The sequence below is a fragment of the Xylocopa sonorina genome, chromosome 17 (genome assembly GCF_050948175.1).
Source record: "Xylocopa sonorina isolate GNS202 chromosome 17, iyXylSono1_principal, whole genome shotgun sequence".
In the NCBI taxonomy this organism is placed as follows: domain Eukaryota; kingdom Metazoa; phylum Arthropoda; class Insecta; order Hymenoptera; family Apidae; genus Xylocopa; species Xylocopa sonorina.
The window spans coordinates 5,072,469-5,092,451 of record NC_135209.1 but is presented as its reverse complement, the minus strand read 5'-3'; the positions used below and the strand labels follow the sequence as shown (position 1 = coordinate 5,092,451).

Here is a 19,983-nt window from a genome sequence, read left to right as displayed (position 1 = left end):
CGTCGATAAGCGCAGATTTCCCTCAATGGACGGGGGCTCCTCGAGAGCGAGCAAACTCGCTGGGCAGTCTAAGGGCGAGATTTATCAGTCGCGAGCCATTCACGAGATAAAATGAAATTTGTCCGTGAAGGTGGACACGTGCAGCTTTTCCGTCGATCCGAACGAATAGCTGGACGATACATGGTCCTCGATCGAGCGTGCCTACTGTTACCGATCTCGAGTCGGATAAGTGGTCGAGGAGAGGGTTTACAAATTTCTGGTCAATGGCGGTGAACGACTCTGCGAACGATCTGCTACGCCAGCGGGACTGCATAGAAAGGTAACCGTGGATATCTTTTCAGTATCATCGCACAGTCGCGTGTAAATTTATAAGAATTCGGTTCGATGGACGGTGAAACGTTGGGTTCGCACTTGAATGGAGAATGTAAAGCGCGGTGAAATTGAGAGGAACAAACGGGACAGAAGAGCGTTCGTATTTCGTTCGTTTCGCAGCTCCTTTTTTCGAACGAAAATTGTTTCAGAGACTGCGTTAATGTGTGGTCGTTACGCCGAGGACGATGTTTATCGCGCGGCGCTTTAATACCGCCATAAATCGCGAATGCCTCATGAAATTCTAATTCGCGAGTGCTTTTAATAACGACGTTAACGGCGTTTGGAAATCTGAAGAGGAAAGAATCGAGCGGGCGGGGCAGCGCGCGGGTAGCCGAAAGAACAGCGGCAACAATTAAGCGTCGCAATTAAGTATTCCTTTGACGGGGAACTCGGGCTTCTGGTTGATACTTTTCGCGCTGTTGCGCGACCTGAAACACCGTAACCCCGCGCACTTCCGACGACGCGACCCCGACAGTCATTAATTGGAAAACTTTAATTTTCATTTTAAACTTGACTGCCGACAGAGCTGGCTGGCAACTCCCAACGATCGACCCGTGCGATACCGCCGCCCACGCGTCTCTTTCAAAACGCGGATAGTTCGCGCAGTTTGTCCCTGCCCTTTGGATCCTGCCCAGGACGCGCGACGTCATGTAAATTAGATCAGACTTAGATTGATCACCCCGAGCATCGAATCTGACCCCGACCAGCGTTTGGCCAACAATAATTTCGTTTACGCGTCGCTCTACCGTAAACTGTACGGACAATGGCCCACGTAGCGAGGCTAACTCGTCGAGGGAGGCCTACGTGGAATTTAATAACGACACGAGTCGTTGCTGTGGCTCTGTAGATTGGCGTAAAACTTTGGAAACGATCGTGCAACGAAAAGCAACTCGAGGGGTATGCGAAACGCGAACTATATCGAGAGAATCTCGCGGGGCATTGTCCCGGAATTCGAAGATCTCGAGAACGGAGACGGTGTTCGAGAGATCGCAGAGATTCCCCGCTGGGGAGCCACATCGGTGCTCGCGCGGGTTCGAAGAATCTCAGTGGGTGTGGAAGGTACCGAAAGTCCCGGGATTTTCAGTGATCCTGGAGATTTGAGGACTGCGAGGGTGCCGCGGTACTCCGGACGTCTTACAGGGCTTGACAGCCGGTTAATCTCGGGTATCCTTGCGTTCTCGAGAACCTACCACGGTCGATATTCGCCAGTACCGATCGCGGACGGCCTGCATTAACTATCCTGATAACCTGGTCGACTGGCCTCCGACGAAGTTCTCAGACGACTCAGGTTACTCGTGCGTTCTCGAAACGGTGCTTTGAATTCGGTCCAAGCTTCAATTATCGAGCTTCAAAGCCAACAATTCTTTAGCTTCGCTTACGAACAATCAAATTCCATGCGTCGTGCACTAAGAGAAACGAATTTCGAGGACGAAACAGAGGTTTCATTGTAATCTCCAAACGCTTGGCCAATTAAGGGATGAACGAAGAAAAATCTTGTTGGTTAGCACGCGCGTATCATTTCATTCGTCGCGTAATTGCCGCTCCGTCAATGACAGCGCAGGACGCGCGGCAATACCGCGGTCAAATTAAACTTAATCCCCGGATGGGGACCACGGTGGTGGTATAAATCAACGAGGTGTCGTCGAATGGAACACCGTCGCGAAAGAAGCGGGTAACCCGCGCGCACCTCGATCACGGCCACGTCTCTCCGGTTCCCCTTAACTTCCGAAATGTATCTTGATTCCCCGTCCCAGACGGAGGTAGGGCTGATATCGATAAGAAGTTCGCGGCAAGTTTCGCGGCGTGTATCCTCGTCTAAGCGCCGATGGGATAGCCTCCGGAGTCGCGCCACGTTTCCGCTTGTCGTTCTCCATTCTCATTCTGGTTCTTGGGGGATCTCGCGCGCATTCGTTCCGAACGGTACAACAGAAATTTATGCTCCGAACTGGCTCGAAAAGTTCAACCGTATCGCTCTTGCTAGCTTCCTGCCTCGTCGTTTACCTTTGCTCTTACCTTTCTTTCGTTATCGATGGACTCTGGTTCTTAGTTGGTGGCTTTGTTCGCCACTATTTCGATCCTTGGTGAATCCAGCGAAATTATTGTCGATATTGTTTCTTCTGAAGATCCAAAATTGACGCCGGATGAGAGAATGTCTTCTAAAAATTTCGATTTGCCCTCGCTGATACATTTTAATTGTCTTACAATGTTAAGGTGTTCATCTACAGGCGTTTCGAGACAACGAGAAAAGTAGTATCGCTCTTGAAACGAAGCTTTGGGGCATTAATTGACTATCAGACTAACCAGCGACGGAGTGCACCTTTAATTACGTCAGGTTCGCTCAAAGGAAACCACGTCGAAGAGGTGCTGATTGAAACGCGCGATCCAATGCATCGTTTTCTTTCTACCCTTCGCTCTAAACGAAAGAATGTTGCTAAAAAACAATTTGCGTTCTTGGAATCGACAAAAATTCGTTTCTAAGTAGGTATTATGCGAGAACGATCAGCCGTCGATTAGTTTCTTCATTTCCTCCACTCCTTTCGCCATACACGGAAAGTATTAATTTGATCAAATAACTAAAATTGAATAGTACAATAAACTATATAAAATTAACATTAAATTCATAATTATTGGACACTCGAATCGATTAAACACGCTCGTATCCGAGGGTAAACTACCCTCCAGAGGATTCTTTAAATTCTCGCGGCTATACCATCCGTTTAAAAATGTTCGAGCACCCTTCGCTAGGTGGCGGTAGTTTGCAAGAACGTCGCGCTGCTTGGGGGTAACTACCCTTATCCACGTGTCCTCCGACGATTAAACGAATCTTGAGCAATAAAACCCTGCGAATATGCTAAAACTACGAGGTCGCGATCTGAAAAGGGGGAGGATAATTGATACGATCGAGTGGCGATCGATCGACGAGGGGTGGACAGAATTTCTACCACCTCGGGTAAAACGCGAGGACCGGTAACTGCCTATACAATGGCGGCTCGTCGCGATGGTTATCGTGGTTGGTAAGGTCGCTTAAAAATCTGACTCACAGATTTCGTTTAACGTCACTTCAGCCTGGAAACGAGGGAATCCTTCTTCAGAGGCGAGAGCATGGTAAAAACGGATTCCCACGGAACGTTCAGTAACCCCGGGCGTTCGACGTGATCGCAATTTCTTGGGATTAATTAATATCGACGTAGCGAGAGGCGGACTGGCGGATGAAAGGCGGGTGAATTATTTTACTCGATGGTAATCCTCTGATAAATTTCGCGTAATTTTCAAGCCGGTGCGCGCAACGTCGTTTCACAATTACTGGTAACTGTACTTTAGGCTGTTCCCAGATTGCTATAGGGGATTAACCAAGAGCCGATGAGGCTAATGAAACTAATTATTTAATGTTAGCGCGATTACCCTCGCTTGGTAACGGCGTTAAGCAGCGCGGAGCTACGGATTTCATTTAAACCCACAATGGGGCTTAAACGAAAAGAAAATTACGATCCGAAGCGAACGATGCTCGTAACTTTCAACGATCTCGAATAAAATTTAATATACCCACGTTCCGTAAAAGTTATCCCAACGATTTTAACCATCTTCCCTATTTGAGACGTAACCCAGAAACGTTCAAGGAGACCGCAAACGCCAGGAAGATGATCCACGGTCGATCTTCCGCAGCTGCGAGAATAGATTCGACGCGAAACTATTTATTTCGTTCGCCAACCATCCATCGCGAAGCGTTCTACCATCTTACGAATTGCCGGTGCCATTTCAAGCGTCGAATCGACGATGTACTCGTCACCTCTCACGATCAAGCATTATCAGAAACTTGGAGAAGCTTTATTCGAATAGGGGATGAATTAAATGATTTTCATTAATCATCGCCGATCGAGCTGAGAGGCGAAGTAAAAATCCAGCTGGCCACGTTCTCCTTAGACAGCAATGGTCACGGTTGGACGGGTCGACTATTTTCGCATCGAGGTCTGAAGCGGACAGGTCGAGTCGAAATCGCCGGAACTCCGTCACGAGCAGCTATCTTGCTCCTCCTTAGACAAATGTCTGCTCGAAACGCGAAGCATTCTAATTTCTGGTGGCTCGATCTGGATGTCGATACCAGGAAATTCGCCAAATTTATGTGTCGTTCCTTTTCACTGCTGATCGCGTACGATCTCCCTCGAATTGCTATCTAAGGAGTATGTTGAAAGATCCTTCTTGCCAAGATTATTCTCTGGTGTTTTACAGAAACGATCGATCCTCGCGGGTAAAGAGAGAAAGCTCGCGCGAGCGGCTAAACGACATTCATTAGGCAATCGTTCATCCCAGGCTGACCGCTGGACGATATGCCAGTTGGTGCGCGTCAGTTGTCGCAACGTGCGCATCTAACCGCGGCGTTCAATTTGCTTTGTGGCCAGGCTATTTCCTGGTCTATGGCTCTCGCGGGCACGGACGATGTGTCGCCGTTATTCCCTCGTTTCCTCCGATTAACAATCGCGAGCCATCGAGTCATTTCGACCCCCCTCGTTTAGCCAGCGTCACCCTTGACCCGCTCGACGCTTCTCTGATTTCAGCCAACGCTGGACGAAAGCAAATCTGAGTCGTGGAACGATCGCGATCCGGATACGATGGCGTGGAGATACTCTTCTTGGTTCACCTCGCGACACAGCTCGAAGGATCATCTTTTTCGTCTCCATTTGTCGCGTTCAAGAGATTTACATATGGCACTGTGATCCAACGAACCGATTATCCAATTAATTTGTTCGTGGACGGCAGAGCTTATTTACGTGAAACGTCGGTAGTTCTGTTAATTACACGGTTTGGATAGACGCGGACCAACCGACGAAGGTCTTCCCTGGGAACGCTGTGAACGATTTAATCTGGCATGCAATCTGGAATTTGCACGACCTTCATTAACCCCCTTCCGAGAGGATTTGCACGTCCCTCGGCTTACATTTACGCTAAAAACGCCGCGCTTCCAGCGGAGTAACATGTAATTGCGTCGACCTTCGGCTTGTCGTCGCAGCTTAGCGTCTTTCGCGTCAAGTATCTCTGTATTTCTGCGTCCAATTCGTCCGCGTCTCCTGTTAAACAATCCCTAAAATAAACGTCGCGAACGATTCGAAATGTACCCGTGAGTCGTTCGATCCGCGACGAGAATTTGATACGAGCGATTCGAATATATCCACCCTCTCTGGAAACATGAGAATTCATGGGAGAAAGTTTCGCGAGGAAGAATAATAACATTCGTCCTGGTTTTTCCTAGCCATGCGACGCAACACGTCCGACTACTTATATTCGAAAGTTTAGCCGCGCGCGAATGAATGCGAAGAGGGCGCGCGTCGACGACGGGGGTGCTTTTCGCGAGTAATCGAGAAAGTTGAGAGCCTGTCAGATGCAGCGCGACAAATTGCGAGATAAAGGAATTCGTTGGACGGCGTTGATCCCCGCGATTGCCGACGAAACGGTCCCCGTGGCTAGAATAACGCGAGCGATTTTAGCGACCAGCCGAGCGAATGAATTCAGAGGGATGAATTTCAGCGGCGCGCATTCAAGTCCCTCGATACACGCCATTACTTCTCATTAATATTCACTCTGTCATCGATCAGTGGCTAATGCGAAATGTTTTATTAAGAAACGATTAATGGTTGCTGAAAAGCATCGTTAATGTAACGCGAATATCCTCTCCTCTGTTAATTAACTTTCGTGACCATTGGCCAAAGGTAATAAAGGGTTCGAGATAAGAATATTCCACTTTGCGCGGCTGCTTCCGTAAAAATCGAATTAAGACGGAAGATCGAACGGAGGACCCTTTTGCTCCCGTAGACTTGGAATTTATTAAGTTCAACGACTGACGCCCACAATTTTCATAAAGCACCGCAGCTTAATGGACCGAAAGACGACGCAACGGCGACGCGAGTAAGATGCATCGTTTCAACCGGCTGCTATCACTATAGGCACTTTAAAAGCGGAGCTGGGGCTCCTATACGGGGTGCTGGAAAAGTGGTATCGACGAATTTAAGGGACACTGGCAAATATTGAAGAGGAGAGTCCGATCAATATTTAATCGCGAGGAAGAATAGCTTTCTCTTTAAAACGAGAACAAACGTTGGGGACGATCCTCGAAAAATGTCAAGCGTAACTGATCCTTCTATCTCAATTTGCAGATTTTTAATTCATCCCTGTTACGTAGAGAAAGCTCAGGCGTTCGTGATTAAATAATCAACTTAAAAATGTGATTTGTAGCTGCACTTTCGCTCCCTTTCTGTCTCTCTCTCTCTCTTGAATCTTAATTTTCTAACTTTCGTTAATTTCGCTTCCAAATGAAAGGACACGCACGTCCAGTGGCGCAGTGGTACAGAGGACCGCTCTCAGCGAAACATTCCCGGCTGATCTTTCGCTCGTGATTTAATTCGAAACTTACGGGCCATACTTTTCCAACACCCCGTACGCAGGAGGGAAATATGCGAGTTGCTGTGCCGATGGCGCCTGGCTGCCGTCCAGGTTACCGTAATATGATTTGCGTAGGTTAACTACACCTTTTTCGTTTCTTCCTGATAGCGAAACGTGGTACTTCGCGGAATTAAATTTTCTTCCACGGTAGACGAGAGTCGATGGTGGTCTTCCCCCCGCTTTCGAGGTGTATTCGTCCAAGAGAACGCGGACAATATCAAGATTCGACGATCGAAATTACAGGGTGCGACGATATTTCAAACAATCCCTGGGAAAATTTATTCAGCGTCCAAATAATTCACGTTTTATAATTATTCATAGAGAATTATTCGGTTCTCTGGCTCCCGCGAGGTAACGCGACAATTTTTATGAAAATGTATCGAATTTCTCTCGACTTCGTTAAAGTAATAAATTAACATCTCGCGTAATTAACGAGTTCTACGTAAGAGAATGATATTTCCTAAGTAGCGAAGGCACAACACGGGACTCGGACTACGCAATTATTTTAAATTGCATAAATTACTTTATTATATCGCGAGAGCGAAACATCGCGGAGGGTAACAGAGGCGGGCGGTATTTCTTTAACAGTCTCGTTAGATTCTACTCGGCGAGCGTAAAAAAAAACGAAGAAATTAGATCACGGTAAACGAGAGTTTTTCCCTCGCATCTGCGTGCTCTTTTATTTGTTTATTCAACGATATATCTTTTCGACGCGACTTAAACCGATGTCACACAGCGGAATCTGGGGTGAAATAAGTTTTTAATATCGCCAAGTGCGCCTCGTAACGACCGCCGCGGGAATCTTTTTGCGGTTATAAATAACCGTGGAACATCATTATTCTTCGTTAATCCATTAACTCCCTTTCATTGCCTATATTAAAGATCACCAAGTTTTTCTTCAGCGCAGCGGAACTTCCTTGCTTCAACGATTCTTTTGCCGATCTTCGAACAAAAGAGTTTCGACTTAAAAAAAAAAAAAAAAAAAGAGGGAAGCCTCGACCAAGAAGTTAACCGTATAAATCACTCCTCTTCACAGAGCCAGGAAAAATACACTCGACCTGTCAGCGATCTTCGAATACCGTCGCGGATAAAATGGAATTAAGGGTCACTCTCGAAAATGGAGAACGCTCGATCCGAGCCGCGCGATTTTCTATACCCAACAGCATCGCGTTCACGCGAAACTCTCTGAAAGCGAACGAATCGCGAGCGTGTTGCGCGCACATTCGTCACTGGAAATGCGAAGTACTTCGCTCGGGGCCAGAGGCGACAAACAAAAGGGCGGCTGCAACAAAGAAAGCGGGATCAACGCGAACCTCTGATAAATAGTTATATCGCGGTCGAACCGTCGAATCTTTTCAGCCAACAAACAACTGTGCGAGCTCTCGCTTTAACGCGCGACAGAAGTTAGCCAGCGCAAGTACACCAGCGGGGCGCGTTCGAAAGGGTGGCTCCTCGTTAGCGGCAATTAAATCGCAGTTGAAACACAGCTGATTTCAGCCCCACTTTTTTCTGCAAATTAATTAGCACCACTTCAGCCAAATGGAATCCGTTTCTTCGTTCGCTACGCGACAAAGTGGATCTCGAAGTATTCTCGAGAGGCTCTCGCGTGCGGATATTTTTTCCCGGAAAAAAGACGAGCTCGATCCGTTTTGCATAATATTGTATACGTAAGCGGGCGGATCGATAAAGTGTGTAAAATGAAATGTACCGAGACACGGGTGACGATGGCTATAAATATTGTTAGAAGAGCACGCTCGATGATAGATCGGTGAACAAATTTTTGCAAACACGCTGAGAGGAAGAAAAATGTTTGACTTGGGCTTCTCGAGGACGAAGGGGTCTCGACGGGGTGCTAGGCGTGCGGGGAACCACGCATTGACCTTCCTTTCGCGCTATCCTATTTCATCCCCTAAATCCTACATCAGACCGCAGATGAAGCTTATCTACGCTCAGTTTTTCCGCCGGATACGGAATAAGGAGAGGAGTGCACACGTGACAGGGTTTCATAAATCAGTCGATTACTTAGCCGGGGCTCTCGAAGGCTCCTTCGAAAAATCGACGCCGATGAAACGTGAATCTATTTGAAAAGATAAAGAAGCCGCGCGGCGGCAGATTTATGAACGCATTCATCGTCGGATAATTTTCCGGAAATGGTGGACCGCGATAGCAGCGAATGACGGATCGTCGAATTAATATTTCAATCTGGATCGGTCGATACTTAAAAATTGAAAAAGAAATAGAAGGGTCGAGTAGCCGCTTGCAATAATCCCCGAACGGACAAAACGTTTTCTTAGCGAGTAGCTTAAAGGTTTCGCAGGGAGTTCGGCTGCCAAGTGTTTACTTAAAGCGGCCTAGACAAAAGTTTTCGCGGAGTTGGCCCTTTAAGCCGGCTCAAGTCGAAAGTCACCCAGAGATTTGCATCGACAAGAATTCGTCCCTGGTCTCGCGAAATTCGTTTAAGTCTCTGTTTGCCTTGAATTTCCTGGCCTGAGCGGGGGACCCTGTTCGTTCAATTAGTGGCACCAGTGGCAGGATTTTTCATTCCCCAGATTTCACGCCCCAAATGCTCGAAAACACCGAACGTGTTGCGTTCGACGCCGGAAGTCGCGCGATATCCCTCAAGAAACCGCGTCTGACAAAGGGGACGCGACAGAGGAGCGTAATAGAAATTTGAACGCAGCCGAAATTATCCGGAAGATACGCGAAAAATGTCGAGAGAAAGCACTGCATGGACTGGATGGGCGAAATTTACGGTGAGACGTAATTACGGGGTGTCGCATTTTCGTTTAAAATTCAACGACGCGCGTGGAATTTACAAAACACCGCGCGCCATATTTTCCACGTGCAGCCGCGTATATTTTCCCTGGGGAACGTTCGCTTCATTTCTTCGCGATCAAATCTCCATTTATTCAAATTCCCGTGGATAGACTGTAACGAGGGGATCGCGGACCGAATGAAAGGACTGCCTTCGAACTCTTCCAGTAGTTCCATTTCCACGAGGATTCCGCTGGACTCGAGTCCAATTACCACGATTAAAGATCTCGGACGCGTGAGAAATTCGCAAAAATCTGACTCCCCTCGTACATAATTAAACGCCACGGGGGTAAACTGTTCGTTATTCAAATTTAATTCCACGATTAGAATCGATCGAACACGGGGAGGAGCCGATGAAACGAGCGGGACTCGAGCTTTTCCAACTGCTCTTATTTCTCGCTGCGCCCTTCCTCTTCCCGTCCTAATTACACGAAGAAGAAAGAGAGAGACACGAGGATCGTCGATCGTGGCCGCGGAAAGGTTCATTTTTTACTCGATCTGCTCTATCTCGTCTCGTAGCGAACGATCGCCAGCAACAGAATGGTTCACAGGTGTTCTCCGGAAGCTCGCGCGGAGGCTGGCTACAGCCAGCCTTTACGGCTGACTCGTAAACAACTCGAGCCCTTACCAACCCGCCCTTAAACCCGTATACCTTATCGTCCTTCCGGCTGTTCCATCCTCTGACGTCACGTATCCTCGTCACGAGGAACGCACGCGTGCCCGCCTAGCCGGATTTCCGCTTTATTCGCGCGTCACTGAGATTCAATGGCTTCCGATTGGCGGCTGACGTCTGTTTGCCGTCTCGAGAGCCCCTCGCGGCCGATAAATCGGTGAAATACCGCGCGTTTTGAGAATCCCCGCGGAAGTGTGGCTGAACGACGGTGTCGCGATGGCTTCGTTTCATTTCAACTTGCCGTTTCGATGCGACACTCTTGCCAGCACCGATAAATTAATGATATCGCGAACACTTACGATGGTTCGACGATTAAAATTAAAAAATGATACGTGAACGAAGAGAATGCGAAACGAGAAGGACGTTTGAAATATGGAGCGCATCTGGAGACGTTTCTGAGGATATTGCCAGGGTCTAAAGTTAGGTGTCGAAAGTGGTTTCTAGGCTGGTTTAAGTATCACCCACCAGCTATCGAGGAAAGGATTGGGTTTTGGAAAATGCTGACTTACCAATGGGGCTCGGAGTCAGCGACTTCATGGAAACCTTCACGTGAATATCGTACCGCTGGAACAGCTTCAATTTCGGGCCCCTCGTGCTCTTCTGCAAGGTGTTAACAGCCGAAGTCACCGCCTTCGTGTACTCCCTCACGCCAAAGGACTTGTGCGGCACCATCATGCCCACCTGTTACACGAGTTAATGCGAAAAACTGGAATTAACCGTCTGGAAAGTATGCAGTTCCATTGGGATACGCTAAATATCGCTCGTGTCGAAAATTTAACGCGCAACGTACGAGAGGATACTTGTTCCTGCTAAAAAATGACACCTTCCTCGAACCGTCGCCAAATTAGAATCATTTTGGATTGCAATTATCTACGAATTCATCGAATACCACGCGTGTACCAAGAAGTTTAGAGTTCTAAGTTGGAAAATGAACAACGATACGTCATTTTTAAGGCAACACCGCGATGGTTGCGGGATAGTCAGTAGCAATTCGATCTCCAGTGTTATTACTTAAAGACGAGACGCGCTACACAATACGATAGGAAAGTATTACGTATTCAAACGGGCGAAAAAGTGCATCCAGAGTGTTCACTTTGTTACGGGCAGAATGGATCAGCGAGCACCTGTTGCGCAAATCGATCGCGCCGGATGAATGGTACGTAGGCAGAGAATGGACAGTAAGTTACATTTCTGCTTACCACCTGATCAATTTTCCTCCGTCCCCGCTTCTGTTTCCGATCAGAGATCGCTTTAGAAGCATTGGAATTTATCGCGATCTACTTGCTCGGGACGGAGAATAAATAAGATCGCTCGCCCCCGCGTCGTAACGCGCTCAGAATCGAATATCGAGCATCAGCCCAGCTGATACGTGCAATTTTCTAAATGCAAAGGCGGACGAACGTCTAAAGCGTTTCAAATTCCTCTTACATATGTAATTCGTAGCGAAAGCTCGCGGGGGAGTGAAGCTCTGCTCGCGAAGACCTTTCCTTCGCTGTCACAATTTTTTTTTGAAAAGCACCCGTGACGCGAACACGCGTCGTAAAATAGAATACCATCGCGCGCGTGTGCGCGCAATTCGCGTCACTTGCACTGAAAGTGCTAAGCATCGTATTTATTTTTTTGTGGCACCGCGCGACGGGAGATATTGCGCATTTTGGAAGTTTATTTCGATGACATCGCGAGAATAGAAATACTGGCGAGCCGAAAAAACGGAACGTTCTATTCAACGTGGAAAGGCTTGCCAGCGGATCGATACGTTTCGTTGCGAAAAGCGGACGAATTAAAAGCGTACGCGATAATAGAGCGAGCAACGTCGAGAAATATTTTATGAGACGCTGCGGATGCGTTGAAAGAAAATTTGAATGCAATCGTATGACATTTGAATATTTGATACGATGACGCGGGAAAATATTATTTGGCGGTTTAGAAACGCGTGGGAATTATACTTCGATTTGATTTCGAATCCGTACGATTCAGACCATTCCTTTCACTGAATCGCATTCAACAAACTGAAAGCGCCGGCTGAACTATAATCGAGACAAAGTTTGGAAAACTTGGCAGTTCTTCGCGAAGAAGAACCTCTCTTTTCGCGCTTCTTCGCTCTGAAATAAATGGTTAATTAGAAATGTAAATCATCCGGCGTTTGCAATTGGGTGTCGCGACCCAGTTACTCGCGGACCGTACGGCCATAATTGCTACCATTTTCACGGCAGTTCAACTTAATGCTTTAAAAATTGGACGTCCCTTTGTCCCTTTTCTTTCGTTTAAAAACACCTATACGGATCGTACCACCTTCGCTGTTCATTCGTTCGTGTCTCTCTATTTTAATTCCTTCTTTTTTTACCCATTCCCCTTGCTCCTCGCAGTATTTTTATTTCTTCGTTCCCCTTCGACCCTCGACCTCCAATTTCTTTCTCTTCTCCGTGCTTCCACTGCAGGCCACTTTTTCCTCCCTCCTTCATTTCGTACACTCTGCGATTTAAGCTATCTCCACTTTCTGTCCATTTCGTAAAATTCCCCTGCCCTTCCGATTTTCGCGAAATTCTTCCACCGCCCAATTTCGCTCCTCTCTTATCACTGAAGCTATTCTGCTAGCTGTAAGCTCCTCGGCTCCAAGCATATGTGCTGCAACTCTACGTACGTCTGTTTGTACGATATATAATTCACGTTCCATATAATAATTTATGTAGTAACTTTAAAGTAAGACCAATGTCTATTTTAAAAATTGAGTCAGAAATTTATGCGAATTAACTGGAATAAAACGAGTATTCGAAATCCAAAAGGTACGCGCGTACGCTAGCAGCGATTTGAATTTCAAAAATTCCAATAGAACCGCGACTACAAATGGAATTTTTCTTCCCCCTGAAAATTTCCCCGTCCGAATCGCTCAGCACTCTGCGCTCCAGAGAAAATACCCTCGAAACTTTCGCTGAGAACCCTTCGATTGTTCGCTAAGACTGTTTCCATGTATAAAATCGGCGTCTCAGGTGGGAGATGACGCGTCAGAGCGAGGCGTGGGCAGAAACGACGATGGTCGCGACGTCGATCGCGAGTCTCGCAGACGAAGGCGTCCATTACGACGATTATACGCAAAATGGCGGCGGTTGATCGAGAGGCGACAGTTCGCGGCGCTGGTAGCGGGGAGTAATGGTGACCGCGTGGAAGAACGGAATAATTACTCGAGGGAGTACGACCGGTTGGTCCGCGGCGCGTTTAAAGCGATTACCACCCTGCGAGTTATGCTCCGTTGAAGAACTTCTTAATTACCCCCGCGGATAATATTTCAGCTGACGGACTTGAGCGGAGGGATTGAAGAAAAAAATCTAGCCGAACCAGTTGTCATTGCCGTCCAATTAGCGGGCAACGATTAGTCTTGTAGAATTTCATTTCTGCGACGAATCACCGTGTTCAGAGCGAGAGCAATTTATGCACCTTTTATTCCGCGACCTTCTCACATCACATTAAAGTATTCGCTATTAATAGTACGTGTGTGAATTTTAATAAATTAATTTTACTGTGTTTAGCGAGTTTCGTGCGTGTAGAGAATGTCTGAATTCCTCATTTATTAATTGAAGGAGATTGCTGTTACTTAAAGCACGTTTTATATGCCAAAAGAATCCGATTACACGATTGAACGAAATTCAGTGGAGGCTTGATTATTTATTGAACGAGATCGATGTTCCTCGGCTAGCAAGAAGCCGTATTCCGGATAGCCAACGAATCCGTTTCTGAGTACGTGGAAACGGTGAATTTTTTATCGTTTCCTCTTGGAGAAGGGGTCGAAGTCGTTTGGAAAGTTCTGGTAAAGAGGGCAAAGGGGAACCGCTTTTAGCTGCGCGGAGATCCGTCCTCGGGCGGGAACTCTAACCGTAGAACCGTTGCCCTGATTACGCTGTTCAAACTGTTCGCCAGGATGAGATTATGAACGGAAACGTACGAGCGAACAGGATCGTCTAATTCGATTGTCCCGAGTGTTCATCCGCGATATACAGAGAATTAAGAACGCGTAAGTAGATGAAAAGCGAATGCTTAATGCGGCGGATTCTATTTTGCCTGGCTCGCAATAACGAGCGAGAACGGTAAATATGGAACGCCTGTTGAATAAAAGATTGTACTGTGAACGGAGGGAAGAAATGCTTGTCGCGACGCTCGAGAATTAAATATATAATGTGATTTTGTTGTTAATGGCAAAAAAATGTTACTGCGTGGCTTTTGCTTTAATCATCTTGGACCACGAGTCTCTTGACCAAGATGGTTCGACGCAGATCGATCGATTTACGTACAAATTGTATAGAAAATGATATTCGAAAATCGGAACGCAGATAAAATCGATACTCGAAGCGCAACGATTATCCAAATATTTATCGTGCTGAAACTTCAGTATGTTCTCGATCGCCAAGATAAATATGAAAAGCGATTTAGTTTAATTGCCTTTCCACGGAGATGGTGAATAATGTACTGTATAAATTAAGTTTATCTTTGTCCATAAGCTTAGCTACGCGTCGTCATCGTGCGTCAACTCGAAGTAAAGAACCATGTTCCGAGGGTTGACGAGGTTCCCCTTAAGAAAGTACCGTCTTAAGGGCACCTCGATTCAAAGCGGCCTAAGCTTTATAACTACTTCCTTTGCTGGCCCTACTCGCGGCTGATGTGAATAAAATTTCAACTTCGTAGTTATTCCAACTTGAAATCGCATCTCGTAACCATACCGTGTACGTCATTTCGCGCCTAGCAGATCATCCCTCAAATTAACGTCTGGAGAGCAGTCGCACAGACAGAGTTGAACGCAATTTCCATCGAAATTTACAGAAAATATATCCAGCACTCTAAGCATCGAATCTCGAAGCCCAACAACCTCAAAAACACGATCCTTTCAGAAGCAGATGGCTTACCTTCAGATCAGAAATGTTGTAGTTGTCGGTAGAGTGCGGCGCCTGGGTGAACTTGGACGACGGTGGTAACGGGGTGGTAGTGGTCGTAGTGAACGGTCTCTGCCTCGTAGAATTCGGAAATCTCGCCCCGCCAAGCCTCACGCCCGAGTTGCCACGTCCACCAGGGTGTCCGCTACCTTTCTGGTGCGATCCACGATCGATGGTGCCGATCTGGATGCCGCTGCCGCCCCTCGTGATGCCGCCAGTCCTCGTCGCCTCGCTGCCTTCGAAGCTGCCAGCCACTGACAGAAGCAACGCCAACGCAAACACCAGCCTCGTCATATTTTTTCCGTTCGCCAGGCTTCCGGTACGCTTGTTATGAGCTCCAGCCAGCCCTTTCGACCTGTCCAACGTCCGCTTGCCACGCTTCTGCCGCGCGTCTTGCTTCCATTCAGGAAGTCGAAGGCTCAATGGCGGCGCGGTGCTGGTTTCCTGCCCGACCGGGCGTCCCTTGCCCTGTCGTGACCCCTCATCGTCTGTTGCTGGTTCTGAAACAGAATTTACGCGAGTTAGAAGGGTTTTCCAGAGGTACGTGCGAGATTAATAACGAAATTTGTTGCTAAGGTGAATACCAGGAATAAGAAGTTAATTTTAGGCAGGAGTAATGAATATTGATGGCTTTTGGTGAATAAATAGCGAAGTAAGTACCTGTTAATTAATAGTAAAGCACAGAGGATGATAATTTTGATGTAATATTATGTACTACGTAGTGATAAGCGAGCTTGCGTGACTCAAAAGTGACGCATCTTATCGGTTCGCCACTTCGCAGCAGACTAACAGCCCGTGCGCCGGTACCAACGACTTCCCCCCTTCCTCAACCACCTGACTTCCGTGTCACGACTCAAAGAAATTGTTGTGCCTCTCTAGTCAATAAGGACGTCTTGGCGTTATCTTCTTTGCTTTCTCGAGACGTGTCGATAATAACATTTTCTTGGAAATGCTTGACGACGCTTTCACGTTATCGTTCTAAACCCTCGGTTATTTTGGTTGTATTAAAAACAGCGGAACGAGTGGTCTTGTGACGCATATCATATGTATGGATTGTATTATGGATATCCCGTCTGAGACATTTGTTAAATATCGCATTTACATTAATTATTGATTAACCAGTTGCACGAGGATAATAATGCATGGTTAACAATTAAATACGCGTATAAATGAGCATTTCAATTTTCTATTTGTACCCAAAAATCGACGATTTAATAAAGCTGTACGAGAACATGAGTGTGCCAGCTCTATTTGAGTATAGATAACCCTTTCCACGCGAGAAGAAAAATCATATTTCGTTGATGGAGGTATTCGCTGATGACGTTCGATATTAATTAATCACCGCCAACCAACGTACCCAGCGTTATTCAATTTTCATCGAACAAAGAAATGATACGCGGAAATTACGTGGATCCATTGTGATTCGGAATTTGTAACGCGATGTTTCGCGTACGAGAAAAAAAAAAAACAAAAACGGATAAAAGAGCGGTGGAAAATTCCCGATTAAATCCTAATATATCGCGTTACAATCCTACGTTACGAATTCTGTACAATTCTCGCGGTGAATTAATCGCCTCGCGACGGGCAAAATTAAATTGCCGAACGACACGTGCCGCAACAACAAATTCAATCTAATAATACCTTTACGCGCTCTCGCGAATTTATACGTCGTTTTATCCGATCCGTGACACATGAAAATATCGTCTTGAATTTATTAAATAAAGCTACGCACTGGAAATTTCACGCTATTCGTTTATCTATCGAAACCTCTTTCGGTGTCCTTTCGTACCAGCGTTTACTGGTCGCGCACCAGTTCGACGCTGCGCATTTCTGTTTCTATAAAATAAACTTGATTAACAATTTAAGAAGTTCAAACAGCACTGTTAGCCTACAGCATTTCCATGCTGATTGCCAGGATACATCGCGTCCCCTTTTATGCCAGAGGCGAATGTGCAAATTCAATTTTTCAGCGAGGGAGTACGAGGAACGCTGCGACGTAAAACGATATTTTGCAGTTAAACTGAACTTCGAAGTGAGTATCGACGTCCACGAGATTTGTATCTCAAGCATTGTCCGATTACATTTTCCATTCAATCTGTGAACCCCCACGATTTATCGAGTCGCACGTTCGCACATCCAACTTAGTCGTTCTACTTGTCCCAATAATTCTAATTAATTTTTTGAGAACGCCAACGCACGAACAGCAGCTTCTGCTACTTTCGCGATTCCGTATAGGTTCTTAAGGAACAAGTTTTTCCACGTTTTCGAGAAGACAAGAGGGATGGAGCAAATATTTGCGTTCGTTTAAGGAAATTACTGAAGAGAGCCGAGCCTCTGGGGCGGAATATTAATTATTAACAAAGAGGGACGACGCGTGCTTGAAACGCGAGGCTCGCGAAGTGGACTCTTCGAATAATGACTAACGGGGTAAACGGCGGAGGAGCGTCAGCGCATCGATTCGGGCAATTTTTTAGCGTGGAAGAATAGCGGCTGGTTAAAATATGAATTGAAACCTTGGTGTACGGTACGGTTGTGCAAATATTCCAAGGCGGAGTGGCTGCCGCTTTCCTGAGATTATACGATAAAGTCGTTAGGTTGAAAGCGTACTAAATTTTTCACCGTGGAAACATTATTAAAGACAGTGCACTTTTTAAACGCGCGGACGTTTCACTGATTTAAACAGCCCTTTGCATTCAGAATGCCCTCTAATTATATACTCGGCTCTCACTGTGCTTTAACACGGGTTCTTAAAAAATGCGTTTCAAGCAGCTGCACTTGCTCAGCAGCTGCTCGCATTCAAGCACGCGCACGCACACGCTTCCAACGATATTGCCTAAACTTTGTCAAACTCCTCAGAACCGACGCTCCGTCGTGCTTCAGAGAATTGCTAATTAAAATCCATTGCCCAACGGTCGTCCATCTTTTTTCTTTGCTAAGATGGCAGTTATAATTACGAGCAGCTCCAATTCGATACCAGCCTGACTGAGACGGATCTTAATTTGAACCGCGACAGAGAAGAACCCGTTTCGAGACCGGTAATTACTAAGATCGCGTTACTATCCTCGCGACACGAGTTTCATCCGCTTTACCAACCACAGCTTCGATCAGACGGAGTCAGAATCGTGAAGTAAAATCAAAGAACAAACGGAAAACGAGATTGCCGTGGTGGCTGTTACGAAATTGCACGCGAAACGTTGGTCTGCCGCTGTAAAGCAATTCGTTTGTTCCCTTAGCGACAATTACCTCGACGGTACTTTCGTCCGCGACGTTTATTAATGCACGCGACCTTGCGAGAGATATTTAAGCGAGATACCAGCTTCGAAGCTCTTCCGTGGAGAAACACAAGCCTCGTTAAAGGAGTTACTGAAATCATTACCCTTTAACCAGGCGGCGCTCCTGTCTGGCGAACGCTCGAGATTGCTTTTTAAACAGTAATTCGAAAAATGGTAGCCTCGCGTGATCGATACTGTCGCTGCCGCGCGATTTTAGAGGCAATCCGTGTAAAAACCATTCGGTTATCCTGTAATTCTTTTTATTTCTCTCCTTCTCTCTCGAGCGGGATTGCATCCACGCTGGTGAAATCCAGTTTCGTTTACCGCACAGTTACGAATATTAATAGAACGGGGGAAGGGGGAAATGGAGAAACTAATTACAAATCCTCGATACGAGAGCGATCGAGGTAACCGGAATTTTTTTAGCTGGTCCCGTGACATTCGAAGGCCGTGCAGGCATGCAAATGTATTCTCGATTTTACCTGCTCCAGTTACGCTTCCCCGCGAAAGTTGATCATGAATTCGACAGAGAGAGAAAGAGAGGGAGAGAAATACGCTTGGTAATAGAAAAACGAAAATTAATTCAAGCTTCCCTGAATTACCATCCGGTTGAACCTTTTCTCCGCGATTCTCAAGTTTGCTTACGCCCTACGGATGGATCAAAATTCGATAGCCGGTGTAAAAATTCGTTTGAGAAGTTCCCAGGCGGAAATAAAATATTCCAATCGATCCACTCGACGAATTCAATTTTCTCTGCAAACACTTGCCGCGCGAATTTAATGACGCGCGCGTAAAAACGAAAAAAAGTAACAGAATTCGCAGACGCGAGTAACCGCGCGGCATTAAACGCGCCTCCGTTACGTTCACGCGGAACGCATTTCAAATCATAGGCACGCTCGATACGCGTCGATGTGTCGCGGCAGACATCTCAATCACGGGGAACGGACGCGCGGAAATTTCTGCAGCCAGCACGGCTGTCGAGTTAAAAGCAACAGTTACTTCGTCACCCGCCTAGCGTTCCCGCGAATTCCCGTGTATTAGCAGCATTTAACGCGAAGTGCACGGTCTATTGAATTATTCACGACGACGTACCAGTTCGCCATAATTTCTGGTAAACGCTCGAAATCGGCCAGGAACAAATGCGGCTGTTCCCGTTGACGAGTTACCACGTCCCAGCTGCTCGAAACAGATCCCATTCCGTCGCTGGAACAAAGTTGTCGCGCGCGTTCTCGAAATTTCCACGCGAGATCTTCGTTCGATTACCATCGCCCATGGGGTGTGTCTCTGCGCGCAACGAATCGCGAGGCCATCGACGCGTGGCAAGAATCGCGAGCAATCCTCGCGCACGAGGAAATTAAAGAGTGCTTCTCAAAGGAACTCGATTTAGAGTAGAAGGAAAGAGTGTAGCCGAATCGTGTATAATACCTCGACTAAATTAAAGTAAGATTCCGTCGGATTTACATCAAAGCAATTCCGCCGCGTCTCGCGATAACCCTTCCAC

General features: G+C 46.7%; 1 protein-coding gene across 9 annotated transcripts in view; it reads right to left on the bottom strand.

Annotated features, from left to right (window-relative positions):
* Window positions 1-19,983, bottom strand: part of Nmdar2 (glutamate ionotropic receptor NMDA type subunit 2) — a 116,370-nt gene that overhangs the window by 63,022 nt on the left and 33,365 nt on the right. For 8 of the 9 annotated variants that reach the window (XM_076907896.1, XM_076907906.1, XM_076907899.1 and 5 more), the window contains exons 1-3: window positions 15,926-15,984; window positions 15,184-15,710; window positions 10,801-10,972 (exon numbers count right to left, since the gene is read on the bottom strand). In XM_076907896.1, the coding sequence (XP_076764011.1) occupies window positions 10,801-10,972; window positions 15,184-15,504 (493 nt within the window). In that variant the 5' untranslated portion in view covers window positions 15,505-15,710; window positions 15,926-15,984. Of the gene's footprint in view, window positions 1-10,800; window positions 10,973-15,183; window positions 15,711-15,925; window positions 15,985-19,983 lie in introns of those variants that run through there. The other variant, XM_076907897.1, reaches the window with a different exon arrangement.